The 24476-nt window shown below is 36.0% G+C and overlaps 1 protein-coding gene across 1 annotated transcript in view; it reads right to left on the bottom strand.

Moving 5' to 3' along the window:
• Positions 1-478: 478 nt before the first annotated feature.
• Positions 479-24476, bottom strand: part of MYT1 (myelin transcription factor 1) — a 74403-nt gene continuing 50405 nt past the window's right edge. Inside the window, exons 16-20 of the mRNA XM_051973609.1 lie at positions 23269-23490; positions 17105-17196; positions 14655-14758; positions 4150-4293; positions 479-3139 (exon numbers count right to left, since the gene is read on the bottom strand). Coding sequence (XP_051829569.1) covers positions 2999-3139; positions 4150-4293; positions 14655-14758; positions 17105-17196; positions 23269-23490 — 703 coding nt within the window. The 3' untranslated portion in view covers positions 479-2998. The remainder of the gene's footprint in view (positions 3140-4149; positions 4294-14654; positions 14759-17104; positions 17197-23268; positions 23491-24476) is intronic.

Below are 24476 nucleotides of genomic sequence, written 5' to 3'. Positions count from 1 at the left end.
ATCTGGAAATAAGGCTACTACTCTTGAATGAATAAACTCTTGCTTCTCTTTTCCCTCTCCTTCCAGTGACTCCCAATTTTTCCCAACATAAAATCAAACAGACTTGGGAGGAAAATGAAGTGTCAGGGAGAGAGTGGAAAAAAGGAAAAGTAAAATGAGTTTTTCTAAATCTAAACGTAAGTTTCTTTCCTGCTTTTGTTTTAGCCGTATTGAGAGATAGATTTAGAGCTGAGAAAATAATGCCAAGAGTCATCTAGGCTACGCCCATATTTTAGAAAAAAAAATATGAGTCTTAGAGAGGATGATCATGCAGATTGTAAATGGCAGCTTTCTCTGGATACTTACAATACCTTCCACTCCTCTCCTTTTAAAAATTCACAGAAAAAAATCAATAAATAACATTATAAAGTCAACATCATAGTTTTGGCAATTAGGTTACAATATTAATTTAATTTTAAAAAAGACCAGGGCTACTAAATTCACAAACAGAACTGGGCTTTTATTATGAAACAACCCTGCAAATATATCATGTAGTCCTGTGGATTTAATACATTTCCTGAGGAAGGAGGATCATAGTATGAGTTGTCACAGAATAACAGGTAGCCTGCCGTTACTTTCAACGGGACTGTTTATTATTGAAATATCAACAGTATTCCTTCACAGAAACAATTACTCAGTCATCACAGAACTGACACACAAACATGACAAAATAAATACATCCAGAGCACACCTCATTTGAATTAAATATTAAATAAATAATAAATACAGCATCTTTGTTTCCTGTTATCAGTGTCTGAAACAATAGAAACCCAAAAAAAGGAGGGGAAAAGAAAACTAAAAAGTGTCTCTCTCAGATCCCACCCCTCCCATGAAAAAAACCCCAAATTATCAAAACTTCTCAGTTACAAAATATCTTTAAAAAAATCCCATTATTAAAAGAATAAATAACAAAATATATATAAAATAACTTGGTTGCATCAAAATTACAATTAGGAGCCATATCAAGATTTGTTTTGCAAGTGTGGACTCTACTATGCTCAAAACATTGTATTTTTCTTTGTTTCCATCTATTTTCTTCTCATGGTACCCTGGTATGGTATCTAGTTTAAAATAGTATAAAATTAATAAATAAAAATGTTAAATAAATAGCAAATGTTAACATAAGGTATTGTGAATATAAATTACATACATCTTGCCAAAATTAAATAATTTACAGAATAATCAAACTAACTACTTTTTTTTCTTCCAGGAAGTGCAATTTTCTACTTTTAAATACTAACTCTGAATTGCAGTCACCATCAATTTGGACTCTATTTACATGTTAAGAACATTGTGTTTTTAACACATTAAAATTTTCTTTCCCTTATTTATTTATTTATTTGCACCTTGAATGGATTCTTAAAAGAAGTATAATCTTTGTGATACTGTATTTGGAAATTAATTATTGACACATCTAATGTCGTCCTACTCCCCTATCCCCTTACCCTTCATCCATCACCACCCTGTCATCTATGGCCCAGAGATCAGTTCTACCTGACAGCAATTTCTCCTAGGGAATTCAAGCAACAGTTTGGCTGTGCAGTGGATCACAGTGGCTATTCAGAGAAGCCTGAAAAGGTAAAGAATGTCATACACTATGACTCTGTGGGATTCTAGTTTTGCATCACTCATACACTTCTGAAATGATAGCAAGTGCCTCTGTATTATAGTAGGGATTCTGGTTGCCTGCACTATCTGGAGCCTAAGGAGTAGGTGTGAAGGGTAGAGAGTAGGGTGGGCTTTGGGCCAACACATCAAGCATTTCTTTACAGCCTTGGAAGAACCATCCCTCTGATTCTCCTTTGTTCCTAAGGATGTGAAACTAGAGGTGCATCCCTATAGGAACATAGCGGTGGTTTCAGTTCTTTAAGTGAGCAGTGGGCTACAGTCATGGAGTGGCGGACTAAAGGGATTCTTTGGAAGATCTATACCCAAATTTTTCTCTCTTGGAACAGTGCTTTTAGTCCCAATAGTCTTGCCAAAAAATTATATATATATATATATATTAAATTAAATTAAAAAAAATAACACAATCTGCTACCAATCAGAGACACAGTCTCTGCTGGACCCCTTTGGGCCTTTGCACACTGTATCTTTAATCATGTCTAAAAATATTTTCCTGGTGCTGAGATGTCATCTCTCCCACCAGCAGAATGGCCTTGACAAGTAGCAGAACCAGAACTCTAGGGAAGCAGATCTCCCAGAGTACAAACAGTGGACCCTGACACACTGAGCATTGGTGTGAAATATCTGGTGCTGGTCTATTCCTAAACAGCTATTTTCTCGTGGTTACGACAGACAAAGGAATACTGTAGTTGCAAACTCCAAAAGCTTCCCTGAGAACCTTTTCCATTGCGTTTTCCACTGGAGATTCAGAACTGCTCTGCGGATTTCTTTTAGCAAATAAAAATAAAGGACTTTTTTTTTTTAATACTTCAGTTTTCACCCTTCAGCTATCTGAGTACCTTCAGGTTTGAGGCCTTGAGGAAGTTCATATCAAAAAGTTACTTGCAGCTCTGGTGCTGCATTACATCAGCACAGGATTGTGGATGAATGGGGAAGGGGGCTATATCTTCACAGTCACAGACATCGGGTGTTTGAGTTGGTCAGTCTCTTAGGTAACACTGAATCCACATCTTCCCGCTTTGGATGCTCTCTCCTCAAGTCCCAAGCTCTTCAGCCAATCATAGGGTGCCATCCTGGATGCCCATCTAGTGTGTTGCCATGAGTAAGAAAACCCCCTACCATCTGCAAGAGGGACTAGGAGGTAAATAATAAAATGGAGTTTGATTCAGTTCTTCTTATAAATGGCCTCTCGGTTATATTTTGGTCCTTTTCATTCATTAAACAAGTTTCACAACTTGTAAACCTGAATACTTGGGAGTGAAGGTTTTTATCTTCTAATAGCCTTTAGTTAGTCATTGATCGTTTGATGTGGGTCTATGTTGTTCCTGAAGTACTAGACCTGGATCCCCTTGACAGCTTGCTTGATGCTCTCAAGCAGGTCCTTGTTTTCCGGGTTCTGGTAGCACTCTTGGTTGGTGTACATGTCAGTAAGGGTGTTGACATAAGCATCAAAATTCTGTTCACTGATTGGATCCTAATTTTAAAACAAAATAAATCCAAGTTACTGGTGATGTTGATATTTATTACCTGTTCTTCCCCTACCAAAACTAGACTACAGTGGTCTCCTGGGCATTGTTAACTTAGAGATGGAGAAAACATAAATAATGGAGGAGACAAGAGATATAACCACCATTATAAACTATAGTGAAAGTCTCTAATTTCTACTGAGAATAAAACAAAACAAAACAAAACAACCTCCCCAGGTCTCTATTTCTCCTCTCTTCTTTCTTTTGCCACCTCCCTCCCCATTTACCGAAAATTATTTCTTAGAAATGGAGAACAAGGAGACATTAGCCCCTTGTGTTTCCTGATTTGAACTAATTCATAGAATCCCTTCTTCTTCTTTTTTTTTTTGTAGCAACACTATGGCAAAATGATCTCTGCCACTGAATCTCATTAAATTAAACCAAACATGCTGTTTTAAAAACTATTATTATTATTTTTTTGGCTGTAAGCTTTTCAAAGGGGAATAGGAGCTGCCTCCATTCTAATAGCAACTGTGAGATGATGATGCAAAATTCTAATCACTCCCCAACTCCCTTTGGTCCATCTAAGATTAAAGATCCTATATGCCCTGTTTGCTGATTGTAATTACTGGTCCCTGAAAAGAACAGTGGATGTAAGAAAAAAATCAGCAGAAATAATACAAAAGAAACATTTATTCTAAACTCCAGATACACATGTTCTAAGGACCCCAAAGGCAGTGATACATTATCTTGGGCAAAATATAGGCTGCTCCACCATGTAAGCTAAATTTCTACACTCAAATTTCTTTGAAAAGGGGAAAATACATAAGTATTCACTGTAAAATAATACTAATTATGGGCTACATTTATATTTTATAGAAAACAAATTTTTGTGGGGGAAGAGAACCTAGATTTGTTTCAATAAATCATGTCAGTAGGATACAGAGATAAGTTCCAGGTATTTTAATTCCTGATTTGTGCAATGCCAATGGATTGAGTTATTGTGAAGGCTCCCTACCATGTGTGGAAGGCGAATGTTGGCTAAACTTTGGATGAGTGCCTGGCTCAGGCCAGAAAGCTCCAGGAACAAGGCTTCATTCTGCTCCTCAATGATCTTGTTTTCTTCCTCAATGTTTTTGAGATTTTTCTCCATGGTGGATATCTATTCAGTGAAAGAAAATAAAAGAGGAGAAAATTAATCATTTCCCTTTTTTTACCTGTCTTCACATTCTTCATCCATATGTTTCTATTAGATATTAAACACAGTCTTGCATCCTCTGATCTCACAAGGAAGGAGGTTTGGTCCAGGCTCACTCAGGTTTCCCTCAGGGGCAGTGGAGTGAATGAGTGTTCCCCTGGGGATGAGCACCAGTAGTCTATCATTCTGTGACCTTGAAGGCTAAAGAGAGGGAGAAAATGTTAACTGGAACAAATACCTTAAACTTGTCTTCCTAAGCATCAGTTAAGGATAACAGGTAACTAGGGAGAGAGTGAATAAAGACAGGGCATAGGAAAAAAAAATGATGGGCCAGCATAGAAGTACTCTTTGTTCTGATTGGATATTTTGAACAATATTTTCACAGAATTTAGACAGTTTAAAATTATTTGTTTAGATTTTTAATTTTCACTAAAATGAGGTTTCTTCATGTTATGGGAGTGAACTTGAGTTGTTGGGGGTTATAATTTTACACCACAAATTTTGGGATCGGGGAGTTATAATCTGTGTCAACAGAAGGAAGAGCCTCCTAGATAGACTACCAAATCCTAGAAATATTAAAATAGACATATCATTTTGTAATCTCTAAGGAAGAGATAGGTTAATTTGGAAATTCAGAAAAGCTTAAGAGTTCCTCAAAGGTCCCAAAAGGATACAAAGAAGTATCCAAATTATTAGCACAATAAACTTGTCTAACTTTAGAGTCAGAGAACTTCAGTATTAAATGATATCTCAGAAGAAATCTAATCCAATCCATACCTGAACAAGAACCTCTCTATAACAGTCCATAAAAGTGGACACCCCAAATCTAACAAAGACTTCTGGTGACTGGGAACTTAGAAATATGAGTAATTATATTTTATGTTTTCTTTTATCTAGTAATATTTTAAATTTTCTAAAGTGCTTTATATATTTTCTCTCATATGACCTTCTCAACAGTCCTGGGACATAGGTGTTATTTTTTGCTTCTATTTTACAGATGAAGAAAGTGAAGTTGCAAAGTTAAGGAAATTTCCAAGATTCTAATAATAATAATAATAACAACAATAATAATTTATTATTAACAAAAATTTGAGGCAAGATTTGAACTCAGCTTTTCCTAATTCCAAGTTGAGCAATCTATCCACCATGTTCCTTACCTATCTCAATTCCTCCCCAGTTCTATCATTCCATTTTTGGAACCCTCATTGTTAGAAAATGTTTTTCTTATAGGGAATTAAAAACTAATCCCCTGCAAATTCTAATCACTATTCTTATTTCTGCTCTCTGGGGCAAGGCAAATGAGTTTTAATAGCCACTTCTATATGACAGTCATTCAAATCCTTATAATCATTATTGTTTTCACCTCACTCTCTCTTAAACCTTCTCTTATTTCAGTTAAATATCCCCAATTTTGCCAACAAATCCTTTCATGAATTTTTTTGAAAGATTCCCCTTGAAAGTCACATCTCCTTCCATTGCTCACATTCTATCCTGACAATGTCCTTCTGAGGCCTCTGGAATGACAAAGAATCAGGACAGAAGACAATAAGAATTTCATCTACACTTTTATGGATATTATGTTTTTACTGTGGCTTTAATTTTTTTGACTACCATATTACATTGCTAACTGACTTGGAGCCTATAGTCCTCAACACCTTACCCTGTGCCCCTAAGTCTTTTTCACATGAATTTTTATTCTAGTCATATATATCATATCATGTATTAAAATTGGTGTTCTGTATCCTAACCATGGTGTGAGGATTAGAAACTAGTAATTTAACTCAAGGAGGAGAGTTAATACAATCTAATTCAACATGGGAATAGGATAAATAGTGTGCAACGGGAAGAACATTGGATTTGGAATCAAAGGAATTGGATCCAAATGTGACCTCTGCCATTTACTAGATGTATTATTTTGGACAAAGCATTGAAACTATCAGGCCCTCATTTTCTTTACATGGAAAATAATGCTGTACTAGATGACCTTTAGGACCTCTTCTAACTTTTCCTTAAAATAGTCAGTAGTATCTATTAAAAACCATCAGCAAGCATCATATGTACGGGGATAAACTGGAACCATTCCCAAAAAGATCAGAGATGAAACAAAGTTGCCCATTATCACCATTACTATTCAATATTGTATTAGAAATGTTAGCTTTGGAAATAAAAGAAGAAAAAGAGATTAAAGGAATTAGAGCAGGTAATGAGGAAACCAAATTATTACTCTTTGCAGATGATATGATGGTATATTTAGAGAAGCCTAGAGAATCAACTAAAAACTATTGGAAATAATCTACAATTTTAACAAAGTTGCAGGATACAAAATTAATCCACATAAATCATCAGAATTTTTATATATCACCAACAAAATCCAATAGCAAGAGATACAAAGAGAAATTCCATTCAAAATAACTGTCAATAGCATAAAATATTTGGGAATATATCTACTAAGGGAAAGTCAGGCACTATATGAGCAAAACTACAAAACACTTTCCATATAAATAAAATCAGATCTAAACAATTGGAAAAATATCAAATGCTCTTGGATATGTTGGGCGATATAATAAAGATGACAATACTATCTAAACCAATCTATTTAGTGCTATACCAATCAAACTTCGAAAAAACTGTTTTACTGACCTAGAAAACAATAAAATTTATCTGGAAGAACAAAAGATCAAGAATTTCAAGGAAATTAATGAAAAAAATCCAAATGAAGGTGGCCTAGATGTACCAGATATAAAACTACATTATAAAGCAGCAGTCATCAAAACCATTTGGTACTGACTAAGAAATAAAAATCGATCAGTAGAATAGGTTAGGTTCACAGGACAAAATAGTCAATAACTATAGCAATCTAGTGTTTGACAAGCCCAAAGACCCTAGCTTTTGGGATAAGAATTCTCTATTTGACAAAACTGCTGGGAAAATTGGAAACTAGTATGGCAGAAACTAGGCATTGACCCACACATAACACCATATACCAAGATAAAATTGAAATGGGTTCATGATCTAGACATCAAGAATGATATTATAAACAAATTAGAAAATATTTCTCTCTCAGATCTGTGGAGGAGGAAGGAATTTGTGACCAAAGAAGAACTGGAGATCATTATTGATCACAAAATAGATAATTTTGATTATATTAAGTTAAAAAGGTTTTGTACAAACAAAACTAATGCAGACAAGATTAAAAGGGAAGCAATAAACTGGGGAAACTTTTCTACATGCCATCTGATAAAGATCTCATTTCTAAACTACATAGAGAATTGACTCAAATTTATAATAGTTTAAGCCATTCTCCAATTGATAAATGGTCAAAAATATGAACAATTTTCAGATGAAGAAATTGAAACTATTTGTAGTTATATGAAAAGGTGCTCCAAATCACTATTGATCAAGAAATGCAAATTAAGACAACTCTGAGATACCATTACATACCTGTCAGATTGGTTAAGATGATAGGAAATGATAATGATGAATGTTGAAGGGGATGTGAGAAAACTGTAACACTGATACATTTTGGTGGAACTGTGAACAGATCCAGCTATTCTGGAGAGCAATTTGGAACTATGCTGAAAAAGTTATCAAGCTGTGCATACCCTTTGATCCAATTGTTTTTCTACTGGGATTATATCCCAAAGAGATCTTAAAGGAGGGAAAGGGACTCACATGTACAAAAATGTTTGTGACAGCCCTCTTTGTGGTGGCAAGATTCTGGAAACTGAGTGGATGCTTATTATTTGGAGAATGGCTGAATAAGTTATGGTATGTGAATGTTATGGAATATTATTGTTCTGTAAGAAATGACCAACAGGATGATTTCAGAGAGGCTGAGAGAGACTTACATGAATTGATACTAAGTGAAATGAGCAGAACCAGGAGAATATTATACACAGCAACAAGAAGATTCTGATGGACATGGCTTTCTTCAAAAATGAGATGATTCAAAACAGTTCCAATTATTCAGTAATTAAAAGAGCCATCTACACCCAGAGAGAGGACTGTGGGAACCGAATGTGATTCACAACATAACATTTTCACTCTTTTTGTTGTTGTTGTTTGCTTGCATTTTATTTTGCTTCTTTTTCTTGTGCAGCATGATAATTGTATAAATATGTATGTATATATTGGATTTAACATATATTTCTTCCATGTTTAACATATATTGAACTACTTGTCATCTAGGGGAGGACATGGGGGAAGGAGGGAAAATTGGAATAAAGGGTTTTGCAAGGGCTAATGTTAAAGAATTGTCCTCGCATATGTTTTGAAAAATAAAAGGCTTTAATAAAAAAAAAAGACCCTTTCTAACTCTAAATATTGGATTTCAAGGTCTCTTAGGAAGCTTATCAAAGATTGAGTGATCTCCAAGATGGAAGCTGCTGGGTAAGGAAAACTCAAAAAGATAGATGGGATTCCTTTACATCTAGTGCAAAAGAGGAAAAAAGAAATTGAGGTCTAGAGCAATTAAATGACGGGGCAGAATCATGAATTTTTAGCTGCACTAGTGACATTGCCTACTTCCAAGAGAGGAAGTGGCTGAAAACCAGGGGAAGCACCTCCACTGGCATGTTTGATTATCAAGAGAGAGTATCTAAGCATTGGCCCAAATGGGTTTATGACAAGGGAAGAGTCAGGATTGGGAAAAGGTAACTGAAAAGATCAAGCTTAGCTGATGGATCAGATATGTCAACATGCCAACAGAGGGGAAATATAAATGGCTAATTAACCATCTTGTAAAGCCTGTTTATGTTCCAACAAGGTTTGAATATTGGTCTCTCAGCTTAATATACTAGTCTATTCTGGTCATTCACTGGGGAATGGGTACTGTATTTCTCCCATGCTTATTACCATGACTTTCTCCAAGTAGGATTCAATCACCTCTTTTGTATCAAAATCATGTTGGTACATAGAGTACCAGTTTTGCTTCCCCTTTTTAGGAAAAAAAACCTATATTAGATTAAAAAATAAAAAGGCCTTTGAGTAACCAGATGGGAGAATGAACCATTGAATATGAGAACGGGGTGGTGGGGGAAGGGAGTCCATTTCAGCTTCCCTAGCATTTTCTGGATTGTTAGCTTCAAACTTGGAGAATTTCTGCTGTTTTAAACCAGGTGATTGTTTTATGGATATGCAGAACTACCTTTTCCAAGATGCCTTGGAGTTCAAACTATTTGTCCTTTGTGGTCTTTTACATTGTACTCTCTCCTCCCAGGGCGGAATACTATAATAACACAATGTGATCTACGGCTATTACAATCAAGGAAGATTTCAGAGGACCTCAAAAAAAAAAAAAAAGATTTACAGATACTGAAAGACTAGGTAGCATTGAGCTGTTGCTGCCATTACTTATAATTTTCTTTCTGGCTCCTGGGTTATAATATTTCCAGAGCTATTAGGGAATGTGAAGCTTAGGTAAATGAGTAGACTTGGAGGGGTGCCTGGCTTTAGTTGGAGAGCTCCAGGAATAGGTTTTACTTCTATTTCTTTATAATTGATTAAGATCCTTCATAAGGCTAGTTAAAGGCAACCATTTTTTATACAGATTGTTGAGTAAAGAAAGACCATTTTATGAGATTATTTGCAAATATCATAGTGCCTACATTTTCTTTATGCATAACAATTTATCTTTGGGGGGAGACATTGTTTGAAGAATTCTACAGGATCACAAAAATTCCCAACAGCTCAAAGGATGAATATTAGCCACATTTGGTTATTTACTATTTCTCCTCCTTGCAAAAACCTCAATTATTTCCACCGCCTGCTTTTCTTCTTCTTAATGTTCAGGGATCACAGTCATCTGACTCTAACCTTCACCCCGCCCCCCCTTGAATTACTTCTCAGTTCTTCGATTTAGCCTGTGTTCTCACCATACAGGTTTCTATAAATATGTAGTGAGATGGGTATACCTAGAAAGGTCTCCCAGCAGATCCCATGGGTGATCTTTAGCCCCATGATGAGTTGCTTCAAAAGTCATTTTGCAAGATGGATGATTTTCAGGATGATGGGGTTCAGTTATTGTGCCTTCAAGCCATTCAGGATGAGATGTTTGGAATTGGGTTCCAATGTGTTCATGTGTTCATATGTGTTCATAATACCTTGTATTGTATTGCCTTGAGTGTAGGTAGCATGACTTTTTTTTTTTAGGGAGTGGTCTGGACTCATGATTTCATTGTTATAGAGATTTCCAGGTGAGGAATCTCCCTGTATTTGTATAGTTGTATTTCATCAGTACAAATCAATATAATATTCGGAAACTTTTAGTCTTTAAGAGTTGTAACACTGGAAGGTTAAATGTTTTGTTCAGGGTTACACACAAGTATGTATGAAAGCCAGGGCTTGAACCCAGTTTTTCCTGACTTTAAGCCAAGCTTTCTATCCTCTTGTTGACTTAAGTGCAAACACTGTATCCATGTGGTTTTTTTTTCCATCATGGGCCCAGAAAACTCATGTTTTCAGATTGTGATAGTCTTGGTACTCATATCTCATCAGTACCCTCTGCCCTTTTGGAGGACAAAGCAAAGAACTCACCCCAAAGCCTCTTTTTAAAGAGAGTTCTCAGGCCAGTCATTTTTATTTCCCAACTGGATATATCCCTTTGGATTGTACTTCATTGTGCTCCCAAACCAGGTACCTCTGCTTGTGTGTTGTCTTCCCTCATTAGAAAGGAGAAGATACTAGGGGAAGGGAGAGACTGTCTTCCATTTTTATATTTATATCCCAGCATTTAGCATAATGCCTGGCACATAATTGACAGTTTATTGACTGATAAACTCTCATCATTGTCTAATACTTCCCATCCCACTCCAATGCAGTTTGATAACTTCCTAGTCCATACTACTGGAGCATTTATATCCAGATGATAATATATATACACATATATATTTAAATAATAGCTTTTTATTTTTCAAAATACATGCAAAGATAGTTTTCAACATCCATCCTTGCAAAATCTTGTGTTCATATTTTCTCCCTCCCTCCTCCTTCCCCTAGACAGCAAGATTAATCCAAACTATTTCCACATTTATCATGCTAAAAAACAAATAAAAATGAGAGAAAAAATAAGGAAGCAAACTACAATAACAAAAAAGTGAAAATATATGATGGGATCCACATTCAGTTCCCATAGTCCTCTCTCTGGATGTAGATGACTCTCTCCATTACAAGTCTATTGGAATTGGTCTGAACCAGATTATAGTTTCAATAAATCACTCAACATCTTCAAACTCTTCAATTGATTCCCTTCATTTTCTTAGTTTAATAGAAAACTGGTTCTCTCCTTAGGACATGACATCTTTTACAACTCTTTCCAATAAAACCAAATCTTCCTACTTCCAACAATCTCTAGAATCAGGAGGAGTGGGCATTCTCCTTGAGCTCATTATCATTTTCAGACTATTTGTTCACTATTGCTTTTCCAAGATGCTTCCTTTTTTGAAATCCATAGTTTCTATCATCCTCTCTCTATCCATGTTGCTGTCAATTACCAATATCCAGATCATTATCCCCACTTTCTTGATGTCTTTAGTTACTAGTTCATTGTTCTTCTCTTTATTCTAACTCTTGCCAGCATCCTCAGAGACTTCAATATTCATTTTGACAACCTCTTTGACAACCTGAATCTCACATTTATTAATTCCACCTACCATCTTTTCTATTCAGCCATACATCTATATAACCGTATCTTAAATTTCGCCATCTATAAGAATTGTATTGCCTCCAAGATTCAGATCTGTGAAATCTCATCCTTCAACCATAATCTCTTCTTATCTTTCCACATTTTCCATTCTCACCCACAATAAGGTGGAAAATCACCTATATCATGGTTTTTGAGTCCTTGATCCCTCCGATCTTGCCTGCTCATTTCTGCCACTATGGATTTACTTGCTTCCAGGCTTGACTCCACATAAAGCACTTTAATATTTTGCTAGTTACTACTTTAGAATCCTTTGATGCCCTGATTTTGTGCTATTTTGGGTCTACAAGTCCTAATTATTGGATAACTTCTACTATCCAATATCTCCATTCTTCTTTCAAAACTCTTGAGAATCTCTAAATTCAGTCATTGACTTTCCACCAATTCAAATGGATTTTTAACCAATATAAATGCATGATTCATTGTATAACCAAATCCTTGCTGTTGCTACATAATTCTTACATCTGGTTCTGATCATTTCCCTAGCTTATTTACCAAAGCCACTGTTTCAAACTTTTTTTCACATCTATTGCCTCTAATGTCACCTTTAATCCCTATACTTATAGCTTGGTGTGATGGATAGAATGTTGGACTTAGAGAGTTGATTATAAAAATCTACCTCCAACATTTGCTACCTCTGTGACCATGGGCAAATCATTTAATCTTTCACTTGTTTTCTTATCTGTATAATGGAAATAATAATGATACTGATCTCACAAGGTTGTTGTAATATAGTCACAGTTTTACTCTTACACAGTTTCAAAAAATCAATTACATAAATATTAGATTGAGGAGGTCTAGCTAGACACAATTCATATAAAAAAGGCTAATATTCCCAGAGACCCTGGAACCAATTAGTGCCTATTTCTACTCATTTTACTTTGAGCCCCAATCCCTGTTCTTAAGCAGACATTTTTATTGTTGTTGTTGAGTCATTTCAGTTATGTCCAATTCTGTTATTCCATTGAGGGTTTTCTTGGCAAAGATACTGAAGTGGTTCATCATTTCCTTCTCCAGATCATTTTATAGATGAGGAATTGAGGCAAACTATGTTAAGTGACTTCACAGTTAAGTGAAGTCACACAAGTAGTAAATCTCTCCTGGTTCTAGCCCTAGCACTTTGTTTGGACCTCCTTATATTTCTTTCTGTCTCATTGATGGTCACTTTGTTGGTTGTTGCCTGAACTACCAGGTCAGATTAAGTCCCTCCTCAGCAATCAGAAAGAACTTGTCTGCTAAGTCCTACGTAATAATACTTTGATTCTCACAGCTGTCAGTATCTTCTGTCCAAAATTAACTTGTATTTTTTGGTGGTATATATTTTGCATATAACTTTATGTTGTCTCCTTTGATGAACTATAACCACCTTGAGGGTAGGGATTGTTTCAGTTTTGTCTTTATATTTCTGGGGCCCAGGATAGTACTTGGCATATAATAGGCAAATAATAAATGCTTTCTGATTGATTGTCTGATTGTTTCCATTAGGCTAATGGAGCTATACTGCCCAAGGCACCTATTACCAATTACATATTATAGAGTAATAAGGATGAATCTCAGAATGCTGTAGTGTAGCCTGAGAAATTTTAAAATAATCTTTCATCTCTTATTGGGAAGCTGATCTTCTCCCCCACCATTGGAGAAGTATCAATATTAGAACCTATAAGATATCTGAGAGAAAGAAATGTAAGCACTATATGGTGTTTCCCTATTTCCTTTACTATCTCATATAAGAAAAAAACAGAGATATTTCTACATTAGAGAAATTTCTCGAAATTCCCAGACCAAAAATGCATACCCTTTTCTAGATTAGAAACTTGACTCTATTGTATTAATCAGTCAATAGATAGGTATGTAAGTTCTTATTGGGGTATATAGTTGTTCAGGAAAGACTATTTTATGGACAACTCACTGAAGTCAGAAAAAGCAATACAAGAACACTTTCAAGGTCTCTCCAAAGAACTCTGGAAATGATAGTGACCCATGGCTGGAGCAGGACTGCTCAGCACGGTATGCCTGCATCAAAGAAGGCACTGTGCTGTAAGCAAAGCAAAATTAAAGCAGCACAAAAGAAATATGACATGCACAAATTTAGAGACCTCTCCTCTCCAAATGTTAATATGAACAATTAGTATTTGACCTGTGGTAGAGCCTTCCAAGCTCATAAGGGTCCGATCAGTCATAGTTGGACACACTCTACCTTGACCCTGACACAGTGCTGTCATTTTGGTCTTCTTTGAGCACAAAGGGCAACAACCAAACATACTGAAAGTCCCTACTATGTGCCAAATGGTATGTTAAGGGACATCCAGACAATCAAATCCAACTAAAGACCATGAGAGAGGTTGCAGTTGACTTACTTGTCAAGCTATCCAATTCGTTCAAAATCCTGGCTACCACAATTTCTACAAATTAACCAAATGGTACCACAATTGCTCATAAACTTAGCTCATCTGGTCCTCGCGTCTTGTTGGGGTACTGCTTCTATTTTCAGCACTTCTCTGATCTGAGCTAAGAATCTGGTGGGTTTAGATAGGGCTAGATGGAGTGAGGAGCTCTCAAGAAATGAAAGAGCAGTAGCCCAAGTCAAAGAAGGGGAGGCTCAGAAAGCTGGACTAAGAACACCTACCTGTGACTGTAGTTTCACCATGGCTTCCTCCATCTCTGTGTTGGACTCATTTAGTTCACTGATCTCCTTGTTTAGCTGTTTGATTTCTTCATCATTCTCAAGCACTGTAGGAAAGAAAAATCACATTGCATCAGATGTTCAGAGCTGGACAGGGACTTAGATAGGGATCGTGAGATTCAATCCCATCATTTGACACATGTCATTTGCTTTATACTTTGATGTTTAAAATTTAACTCAATTCCATAAATAGAATGTTTCTTGTGTGTTCTGACCAGGGCCTTGTGTTGGCCTCTGGGCACACTATGATAAAGACACAGTCTTTACTCTTGAGGAGCTTACAGCCAAGCAGGCAAAATTGATAAATGAACAAGTTAACAACTGTGCTTTCCTGAGTTGTCTGGATGTTTCCCTGGGCACCAGACTGGCTCAGGCACACCTTAATTTAGTTCATAACTTCTGCCTTTCAAAAGCTTTCTTAGAGTTACATTTAATACAATTATCCTGCATTGAAAGGGAGGGTGAATTAGATGACCTCTAAAGCTCCTTCCAACTCTGAAATTCTTTGATTAAGAATCTGAGTAAAGTTCAGAAGTAAAGAGTAGAAACTCCTTTGTGGAGACTGTGTAGATCCTAGTTAGTTTTCTCTGATTCATGTTCACTGCTGGTCACTAAGGAATAGCATGAAAATTCAGTGACTATTTTTCATTCTATAATTTTATTTTTGGCAGTAATCTACAATGAGGTAGAGACAAAAATGATTTTTCAGATGGTTCCCAATTTAGCAAGCTTTTCTCTTTTGCCATGAAGGAACTCTGCAACCAAGCAGGGGAATTTTGTATGTTTGTAATGAGAAAGTTGGCTTGCAGGATCCAGGATGCAGATTCCCCAACTGTTGGGGAATAATGGAGAGTCCTATATTGGAAAGTGAGCTTCTTTGAAAGCTATGGACTCAAAAGAATTGGGTTTAATAGCTGTAGATTTCACATTTCATCTGAGACATGCTGGCTGTAAGACCCCATACAAGTCACATAACCTCTCAGTATCCCAGGCAACTCTTTACAATTTTAACTCTAAAACCATGCTGATCTATATTGGAAGAAGAAGGGTTTCCTCCCTGTAGTCCCCTATACTAAGGAAATAAATCACATGTTAGTCCAAACCTCTCCATTCTCTTCTTTCCATCCTCCCCTTTCTTCCTCCCTTCAGCTATGGAACAATAATTAGATCTCTGCCAAGTCTATTATTGATTCACTTCAACCATTGGGAGAATGTTTATAGCCTAAAAATCATCTACTTCTTCACAATTAATTTTGTCAGATGTGTAATTTTGTAGTTGTTGTTTAGGTCTATTATTTCAATATCATATTGAGAACTCCTGGCAAGGAAATACCTGCTGGCAAAGCAGATTAACCCCTGATTAATAATGTATAATCTTAGAAAGCTGCCAGAGGTACTGAGAATTTAAGTGATTTGCTCAGAGTTCAAACTAGTTTCTGTTAGAGGTGGAAACTTGAACCCAGATTTTCTTGACTTGGACTTGACTTTATATCCATTTTACCATGTTTATTCTCTTCAGACTTATTTATTAAATAAAATAAAAGTCTTCCTTTCCCAAATACATACATATGACACTAGGCTCTGGCCTGAGACCTCTCCTAGGCCCTATGTATATTGTTCTAGTCCCTTGATCATCTTCTTTCCTTTAAGTCAGCATAATAAGTAAATTTATCAGTGGCCAATATAAAGAAACAATAACAGGAAATAAGATTGCAAAGGAGAACTAGAAGTAGTGTAGAGACTGAAAGATCAAAGGAACATAATTTGAAAACTGTATCATATATTAACCATACACATCTTGAGACTAAATGCTAAATCAGGGGAAATCAATTAGGCCTTGCTGTCAGGGACTTCTGGTCTTGGAATATGTAAATCTTGGGTAAGTTCTAGATATTTGTAGGAAGACCACCACAACACCAGATATTGCTGATAACATTGAGATGAGTTCATGAACTACCCCCAGGATAGCCCAAATAAGAGTAAGTCTGAACTCTATCAAAACACTATAAAATGAGACCCCAAATACCTACCCCCCACAATTCTTCTACCTCCATTTGGATCCATGCCACTGAATGCTCCCATGGTTATGTGAATTATTCTCGGTTCTTCTTCCCCTCTTCATTCTCATTCCCACACTGTTTTCTCCCCTCTACCACTCTATCTCTATCCCCATATCTGTCTCTGTTCACTTTATGCCACATCTCTCTACTTTTTTTTTTTTCGCTATTTGCCCCTGTCTCTTCTTTCCCCATACCTTCTATACCTGCAAGGACCCAAAGAACTGTGTATGACTTCCCATTTCATAATTCTGTAAATTAATTAGCAATTTAGGCTGTTACACAATGATGTATATAATGAACAGCTAAATTTTTCTATACCATAAAGATCTTTACCGTCACTGGTCTTGAATTTTGTGCCGAGAATTTCATCCCCTGAGAGTTTTCCCTTCTTTCCCGCAAAAGTTGCTCTGGGACAGCCTGACAAACTAGGAATAAACCAACACAAAATTGTCATCACAAATATGTCTCTAATATCTTAAGCCCAATCCCAGAGAGAAAATCTTAAAAATACTGTCCCCAAACCAGTGAGATAGTCCTCAGGGTTTCAGTTCAATCCCATGAAAAGAGCCTTGAGAAATTGAAGTAGCCTTAAAAACATCATTGTCATCATCCTAGTAGAATATCTAGTAGATTTGTTCTATGTTTCCCAAGGGTAGAACTAGGAATTAGGAGTAGAAGTTAAAAAAATGAATTTAGGTTTAGTGACAAGAAAAATTTCTTATAAACAAAAGAACACATAAATATAAATTGTTTTATGGTCTGCAAAGTGTTTTTATTTTAGGACCAAAGGAGGCTTTATTATAAGTGTTCCTTACTTTTTAAAGGGAATTAAAAAAATAATCATAGCTTTTTTACTTTTCAAAATATATGTAAAGAAAAATTTCAATATTCACCCTTGTAAAACTCTGTGTTCCAAATTTTTCTCCTTCCTTCCCCACTTTTCCCCTCTCCTCGACAGCAAGCAATCCAATATAGGTTAAACATGCTACAGGGCGTTTTTGTGTCATTATTACTTCATTATGTTATTATATTACGTATTACCTCATTTGGCTCTTAAAACAACCCTGTGAGGTAGAGACTATGATTATTACTATTTTTATAAATGCAGAAACTGAGGTTCAGAGAGATGAAACTATTTGCTCAAGGTCAATAGGCAATAGGTATCTGAGGTGAAAATCTAATTCATGTCTTCCTGACTACAAGTCCTGTCTTCCTTTCATTATGCCACATTAGCTGTCATGATTCCATTGAATCTAAACCAATCTAAGGGAGATAACCCTGAGTTTCTGATTCTAGTCTCAATGGGAATACCCTGAAGACTTTACCTCTATTCTCAATGTGACTGTCAGGAGAGCTTGATGCCCAGTGCCAGGGCCACTGCCCACAAAGCCAGGAGGGGCAACTAACACAATGGATAAAAAAGTCAGGATCTAAAAGGATTTTGAAAGCTAGAGTTTTGGGCTGCACCCAATAGGATGGAATTCAGTAGGCATAAATGTAAAGTTTTGTACTCGCATATATGGAATCAAGTCCACAAGTACTAGATGGTGGAAGCAAGGATACATAGCATTTGTTCTGCAAAAGATCTGGAGGTTTGAATGGACTGCAAGTTCAATATGAGTCATCAGATAGAAGTGAAAGGCGAAAAAAACTAATACAACCTTGGGCTGCTTGTTAATGAACCAATACATTTTTATTAAGTACTTACTGTATGCCAGTCACTTTTGATAAATGCTAGGAATATAATTTTAAAAATAGTTCCCATCTTCAAGGAGCTTATGTATAAGATTTATATATTTGTATATATACATAAATCAGAACATATATAATAAACATAGAAAAGATGGAAAATTAGAGAAGAGAAGAATTGCTTTCAGGAATAAAGACATGATAGTCATTTGTACTCTGTCCTACTCACACCATCTCTGAAATTCTTAACATCATAGATTAAGAAGAAACATCACTAAACTGGGAAGATCCAGAAGAGAACAAACAGAAGGTTCTTGAGTCTATGTCATTTAAGTACAAGATGAAGGAACTGAGGATATTTAGCTTGGAGAAGAGAAGACTTGGTAGAGAGAGGGGGGAGGAGAAGAAATCACAGATGTGTTCAAATATTTGAAGGGCTATCATGTGGAAGAGGTTTTAGATTTGTTCTATTTGTCCCCAAAGGGTAGAATTAGGGATAAGTAGAAGTTGGAAAAAAGCAAATTTAGGTTTAGTGACAAAAAAAAATTACTTAAAAACAAAAGCTGTACCAAAGTAGAATGGTCTTGGTTCATGGTGGACTAGTAGGAATTAAATGACCACACTATCAGTTGTGTTGTGAGGATTCCTTTCTAGTCTAGGAGTAGTATCACTGAGTTGTAACTAACTATGAGATTAGCCTGATAATTCTACCTTGGAAGAACAGAGGCAGTGCCTTATAGTGGGGGAAAAAAAGCACTGGATTTAGAGACAGATCTATCACACACACACACACACACACACACACACACACACACACACGCACACACACTTTCTCTCTCGCCACACATACATACATACACACATACATATGTGTATATGTATATATATACACATATATGCATGTATATATGCATATGTATACAAATATCTCATATATAGTATATATTATTTTATAATACATATATATATGATATATGGCTCTTAGGGGTATTTATTTTGATTGATTATGCATATTTGTTACAGGAAATTTGTTTTTTTCTTTTTTAATGTGGTAGAGAATATAGAAGAAAAAACAGTTTTTTTTTTAATAGAGAGTTGGAGGTGTATAGATGTGAAATGTTGCAGTTATGCTCAAGTGAGGTAACTGTATAATTAGTTTTTACTTTGTTACAAGCTACTTCTAATGAAGTGGGAGTAATTTGTAAAAGAATGTAATATAAAAACAAAATACATCAGTAAAACTGAAAGTTTTATAGCCTTAAAAAAGGAGTCAGAGGAGCTGGGTTCAAATCCTATCTTTTTTACTTACTATCTGTATAATTTGGGGCAGATTACTTAGCATTTCTGTATCTGTCTGTCCAGAGAAACATTCAGAGGAAAGTCCTGATAATGGGGGATGTGTGAGTAATTAAATGGGGTACTTTGGCTGAGGTGGTTTGTTTTGGAAGTAATCTAAGAAGGGAGAGTACATGCAGAGATTTGTGAGACTGAGGGTTTAACCCCTGGCAGGAATGACCTGATAGATGGAAGGGATAGTGGATGAATAGAGCAAGATCAGGAAAACACATTTTGCGTAAGCATGAAGAGTTGGTAGCTGATATTTTGGCACTCCCAAGAAATCAACTTGAGGCAGTATCATTTTGGAAGTAATAGAAAACAAGAAAGTAGACTTGTACAATTATTAGTTACAGTCCTATGTTACAACCAACTCTGACATCACCTTGATAGATTGACCTTGCAGGACCAGAGGCAGTGTAGTATAATAGAAACAGCTCTGGAATGGAAAGCAGAGAAGTTGAGTTCAAATATCGCTTCCACCACTCTTCTAGCTCTAAGTCTTATCATTTTATGACTTTTACTATTCAGATATCTTTTGGAGCATTCTCTTGCTAAATGCTGAATTCATGTCTTGCTAAAGTTTCATCTTTCTAAAATTTAAGAACATAGTGAGTAACACTGTTATCTTGGATTGATTTTGACCAATGAGGAAGAACTAGTTAATAAAGAAAAGATGAAAGGAACCTTGGGAAACAATGATCATGTTATCAAAACTAATAATAAATAAGGAGAGTATCAAATATAGTCTATCCAGTATGCATTAAATCTCAACTTCAGGAGAACAGATTTCAGATCTGGAAGAAAGGAAAAGAAACTTTCCTATGACCTGAATTCAATTATTGTTCTGTCATTTTTAGCTGTGTCCAACCTTTTGTAACTTCATTTGGGATTTTCTTGGCAAAAATACTAGAGTGTTTTGTCATTTCCTTCTCCATCTTACTTTACAGATAAGAAAACTAAGGTAAACAGGGTTAAATGACTTGCTTGGGATCACATGGCTTTGAACTAAAGGAAATGAGTCCCAATTTTCAAAAGAGAGAAGGGATAAGGAAGAAACACAGATGGAGTCACAATTTCACTTAATTGTATAAGACTTTAACTTTCCCTAGTCTGCTTTTTTTCCTTGGATCTCTGGGACTTTCTAGATCATGTTCTATGTTTAAACAGGGACTAGATGATTCCTTGTCAGGAAAGTTATAGGAAAGATTCATACTAAATCTAGAACTGACCTTTGTGCTCCCTTTCAACTCCATATATCTATGATATCAGTTACACTGCCCCGAGAGCCTTATGGATCCTAATGACATCATTCAGAGAGCTCTATCACAGTGAGAACTCTCCAACAACTGGAGCCTAATTTCAGCATCACTAGAACTGGAACTTGACTCCAGTGAGTTTATTCTAAGGGCCTAATACCAGTGCTAATAGTATTGTCCTGGGAATGTCCTCAGACAGACATAGAGCTTGATCCATGGAGACAATCCTGAGAATCTGCACATAATTTGATTCAGAATCTAGACTAGCTCCTTTATTTCAGATCACAGTTGTACCTTCTATATAATGGAGATTAAGGGTATGGCACCCCTGAAGTCTGAAAAATCTCTGTAAAATTTTTTGGCCTTCCTTTGTACCAGAGAAGTTTGAATTTGTTCTTTTTATTTGGGGGGTATTTACAGCACCTTATTGTAAAATTTGGGCTAACTAGTCATAGGCTCTGTGTTGTCTACTGATCTTCCCATATCATCTGTGGCTTCTGCAAAACTCCCCCCAAATTCTCATTTAATTTCTTATGCTGACCCATGATATATTTAAACTACAATGGGGAAAGCTGCAATGTGAAAAGGATAACTCCATTATCCAGGAAGAATGTTCAATCTTCTGGGAAATCCTGAGTTCTGGTCTTTAAATGTTCCTGCTTCTATAGGGGATGGAATAAAGGAAGACAGCTCTATCCCATGCAGAAATGGAGGTGGGCTACATCTTTATGCTTCAGTAAAAGTTTCTTAAAAAAAAAGCAATGACATTGAATCAAGCTGGGGATGGGCTATTTAAGATGGCACTTTTAAATGAAAATGCATACCTGCCAGTGAGATGGTATTAACATTACCAATCCATGTGAGAACAAGGGGACTAGGAAAGCTTGGGAAGTGCATTCTCTATGTTGGCATTGAGTAGCTACTTTTTCATGAAGGTATATATAAGGAAAGAGGTTTCAAAACTTTTCTTCTAAAGTTAGTTATTGTTCTTTATCACAAAGGCTTTAATTTTATATCAACTAACAAAATTAAACACCAGATTGCTAGCTAATTACTAGATATTAACTATCAGGTTACTAGATAACTAGTAAAAGAATAAAGAAATAAAAAAGATATGGGAAATAGTTAATAGAGGTATATAATATTTTAATTTAAAAACTATTCCAAAGAATTTTGTAATAAGGAAAAACTAACTAAGAGACAGAGATTTCTAGGAATCAATGTATCTTATTAATTAAAAGGTCCCAAAGTTTTAATATTTATGTGAGTTCCTGCCAACAATTTAGTAGTTAAATAAAAGAGTTTCCTTCTACAAAAACTGAGTGTCATTACCAACAATATATCATAGCATGGCATGAAATCTCTATGAGCAGAACAGGTTTCAGTAACAAATATGAATGTGCCCATTTTATAGATAGAGGGAAAAAATAGTCATCAAAGTTAGATCTAAAACTTCTATCATTTTATATCATTGATAATCTCTTACTTTCTTCTAAAACTTAAACTGATCACAGAAATATAGGCAAATTTGAAAGTATGAAAATTTCAAGAGTCCCTTTGTCTTTGTTTTTTTTTTGTTCTGATGTTAAAGAAACTGTGTGCTAATGGAGACTGGGCATTGAGGTAGGAAGGCATCTTAGTACATGTATTCTCAGGAAATATCAGAAAATGGGAAGTCCTTACGGCTATTCTTTAGAAAGTAACCTAGAGAAAGACTAAGTACTGTGGAGAAAAACGTGTTTTCTGAGTAAAGGAGATTGTTGGCCTAAGGACTTATTTTTCTTCTCTTTTTTCATCAAATCCAATATTTTCCATAAGAATTTGAAAATCCAGTAAAATATACACTTGTAAATCAAGGATGATTTATGTCCATGATCAAATGCCAAGTGATGAAAAATGTCATTTCCTCACAAAATCCTAATTTTATAACCATTTGCTCTCAAATTGTCATCAATTGTAGAATAAGGAAATAGCTCTATCTTTGAGAAACCGATGCTTATTTCTGCAGAGAAAAGGAAAAGATCAGAGATCTCTTCCATCAGTTTCTATGTTGATGTGAGTGGCTGCACATCTAGACAAATAGATCAGCTGGCATTAAGCTCTAGACTGTATCCCTCTGACACCTTCTCCCTCCCCATGGGTGATGTAGCCTTCCTCCCTGACAGATTCAATGGTGACCAGCATAGTATGTTCTGATTGTGAGTGAAGCATTACCTTCTGTGTGTGAGGAAGCTCCCATTGGCATGACCTGAGCCATCACAGCCAGGAGTGGGACAGGTGGGCCCCTCATTCTTTAGTGATTTCCAGGAAAATGATGAACCATTAAGTGACCCCTCCTTCTGTCTCCGGGCTGCCAGGGGACACCCAGATGCACTGCGGTGGGAAGCATACTTGCCACTGATATGTCCAAGTCCAACACAGCCTGGAACGGGACACCTATGTCCCACAAAAAGGAAACAAAAGGTTAAAATTAGAAGAAAATGAAGTGGGTAAAATAGGAGATAACTCCTACTGTCAAGAAAGAAAAAAACATAATTTTCCCTGGCAATGAGACACATAAGACTCCAATATGAATGGGCATAGACATGAACTTGGGAATTAGCCATTTCTGTCTCTAGAACAGGATTCTTATCATCTAGCATAAAGATCACCACCACCTCACTTTCTGTGGTCTCCTATCCCTATCCCTCCTCACCATTTCTGTGAATTGTGTGTGACCACTATCCAAGAAAGCAGTTGACAGGCTCTTTATTTTTTAGATCCTTTCCTTTTTAAAATTTCTCTGGCCTTTATACCAAATACATATATTTGGGAAGGCATGGATACTTGCAAATATCTCTTCCTGAAGGTAGCAACTGAGTTCAAAATGGTTGTAATTCTGAATTTGGTGTGAAGAAAACCCAAATTCAAATTCTGTCTCAGACACTTGCTAACTATGTGACCCTGGGCAAATCAACTAATCTTAGCCTCAGTTTCATCATTTGTTAAATGAAGATGAGTCCCTAAATTATTGAGTATTGTAAGGATCAAGTGAAATAATATACACATTTAAAAAATAAATGTTAGCTATTATTATTGCTGTTGCTTTTCCAGGTTATTCTTAGATTACTTACTAATCTTTAGCTTGGGTTTGAATCCTAGATACAAAGGGAATCATATATTATTGTTCATTCCACAAATCTTTATAGCCCTCAGGAAAGTTGTTAATAAAGCCCAGATGCTTCCTGATACCCATCTGTGTGACTTGGATGTTGGCCCCAGGCCCTTCAAAGCCCTGAATGACTATATTCAAAACACAGAGACTAGGAGTCCTGTCCTTGGTAGGTGGGATAAAGAAAGTTGCAACAGGATGTGGTGGCAGTTACCTGCTTGACCAAAGGTCTCTATGGTTAGAAATCTTGAAAGATAGAAAGTGAAATCAG

Source organism: Antechinus flavipes, chromosome 2, assembly GCF_016432865.1.
Source record: "Antechinus flavipes isolate AdamAnt ecotype Samford, QLD, Australia chromosome 2, AdamAnt_v2, whole genome shotgun sequence".
Lineage (NCBI taxonomy): Eukaryota > Metazoa > Chordata > Mammalia > Dasyuromorphia > Dasyuridae > Antechinus > Antechinus flavipes.
The sequence above is the reverse complement of the archived record's forward strand: the minus strand, read 5'-3'. Positions and strand labels throughout refer to the sequence as shown.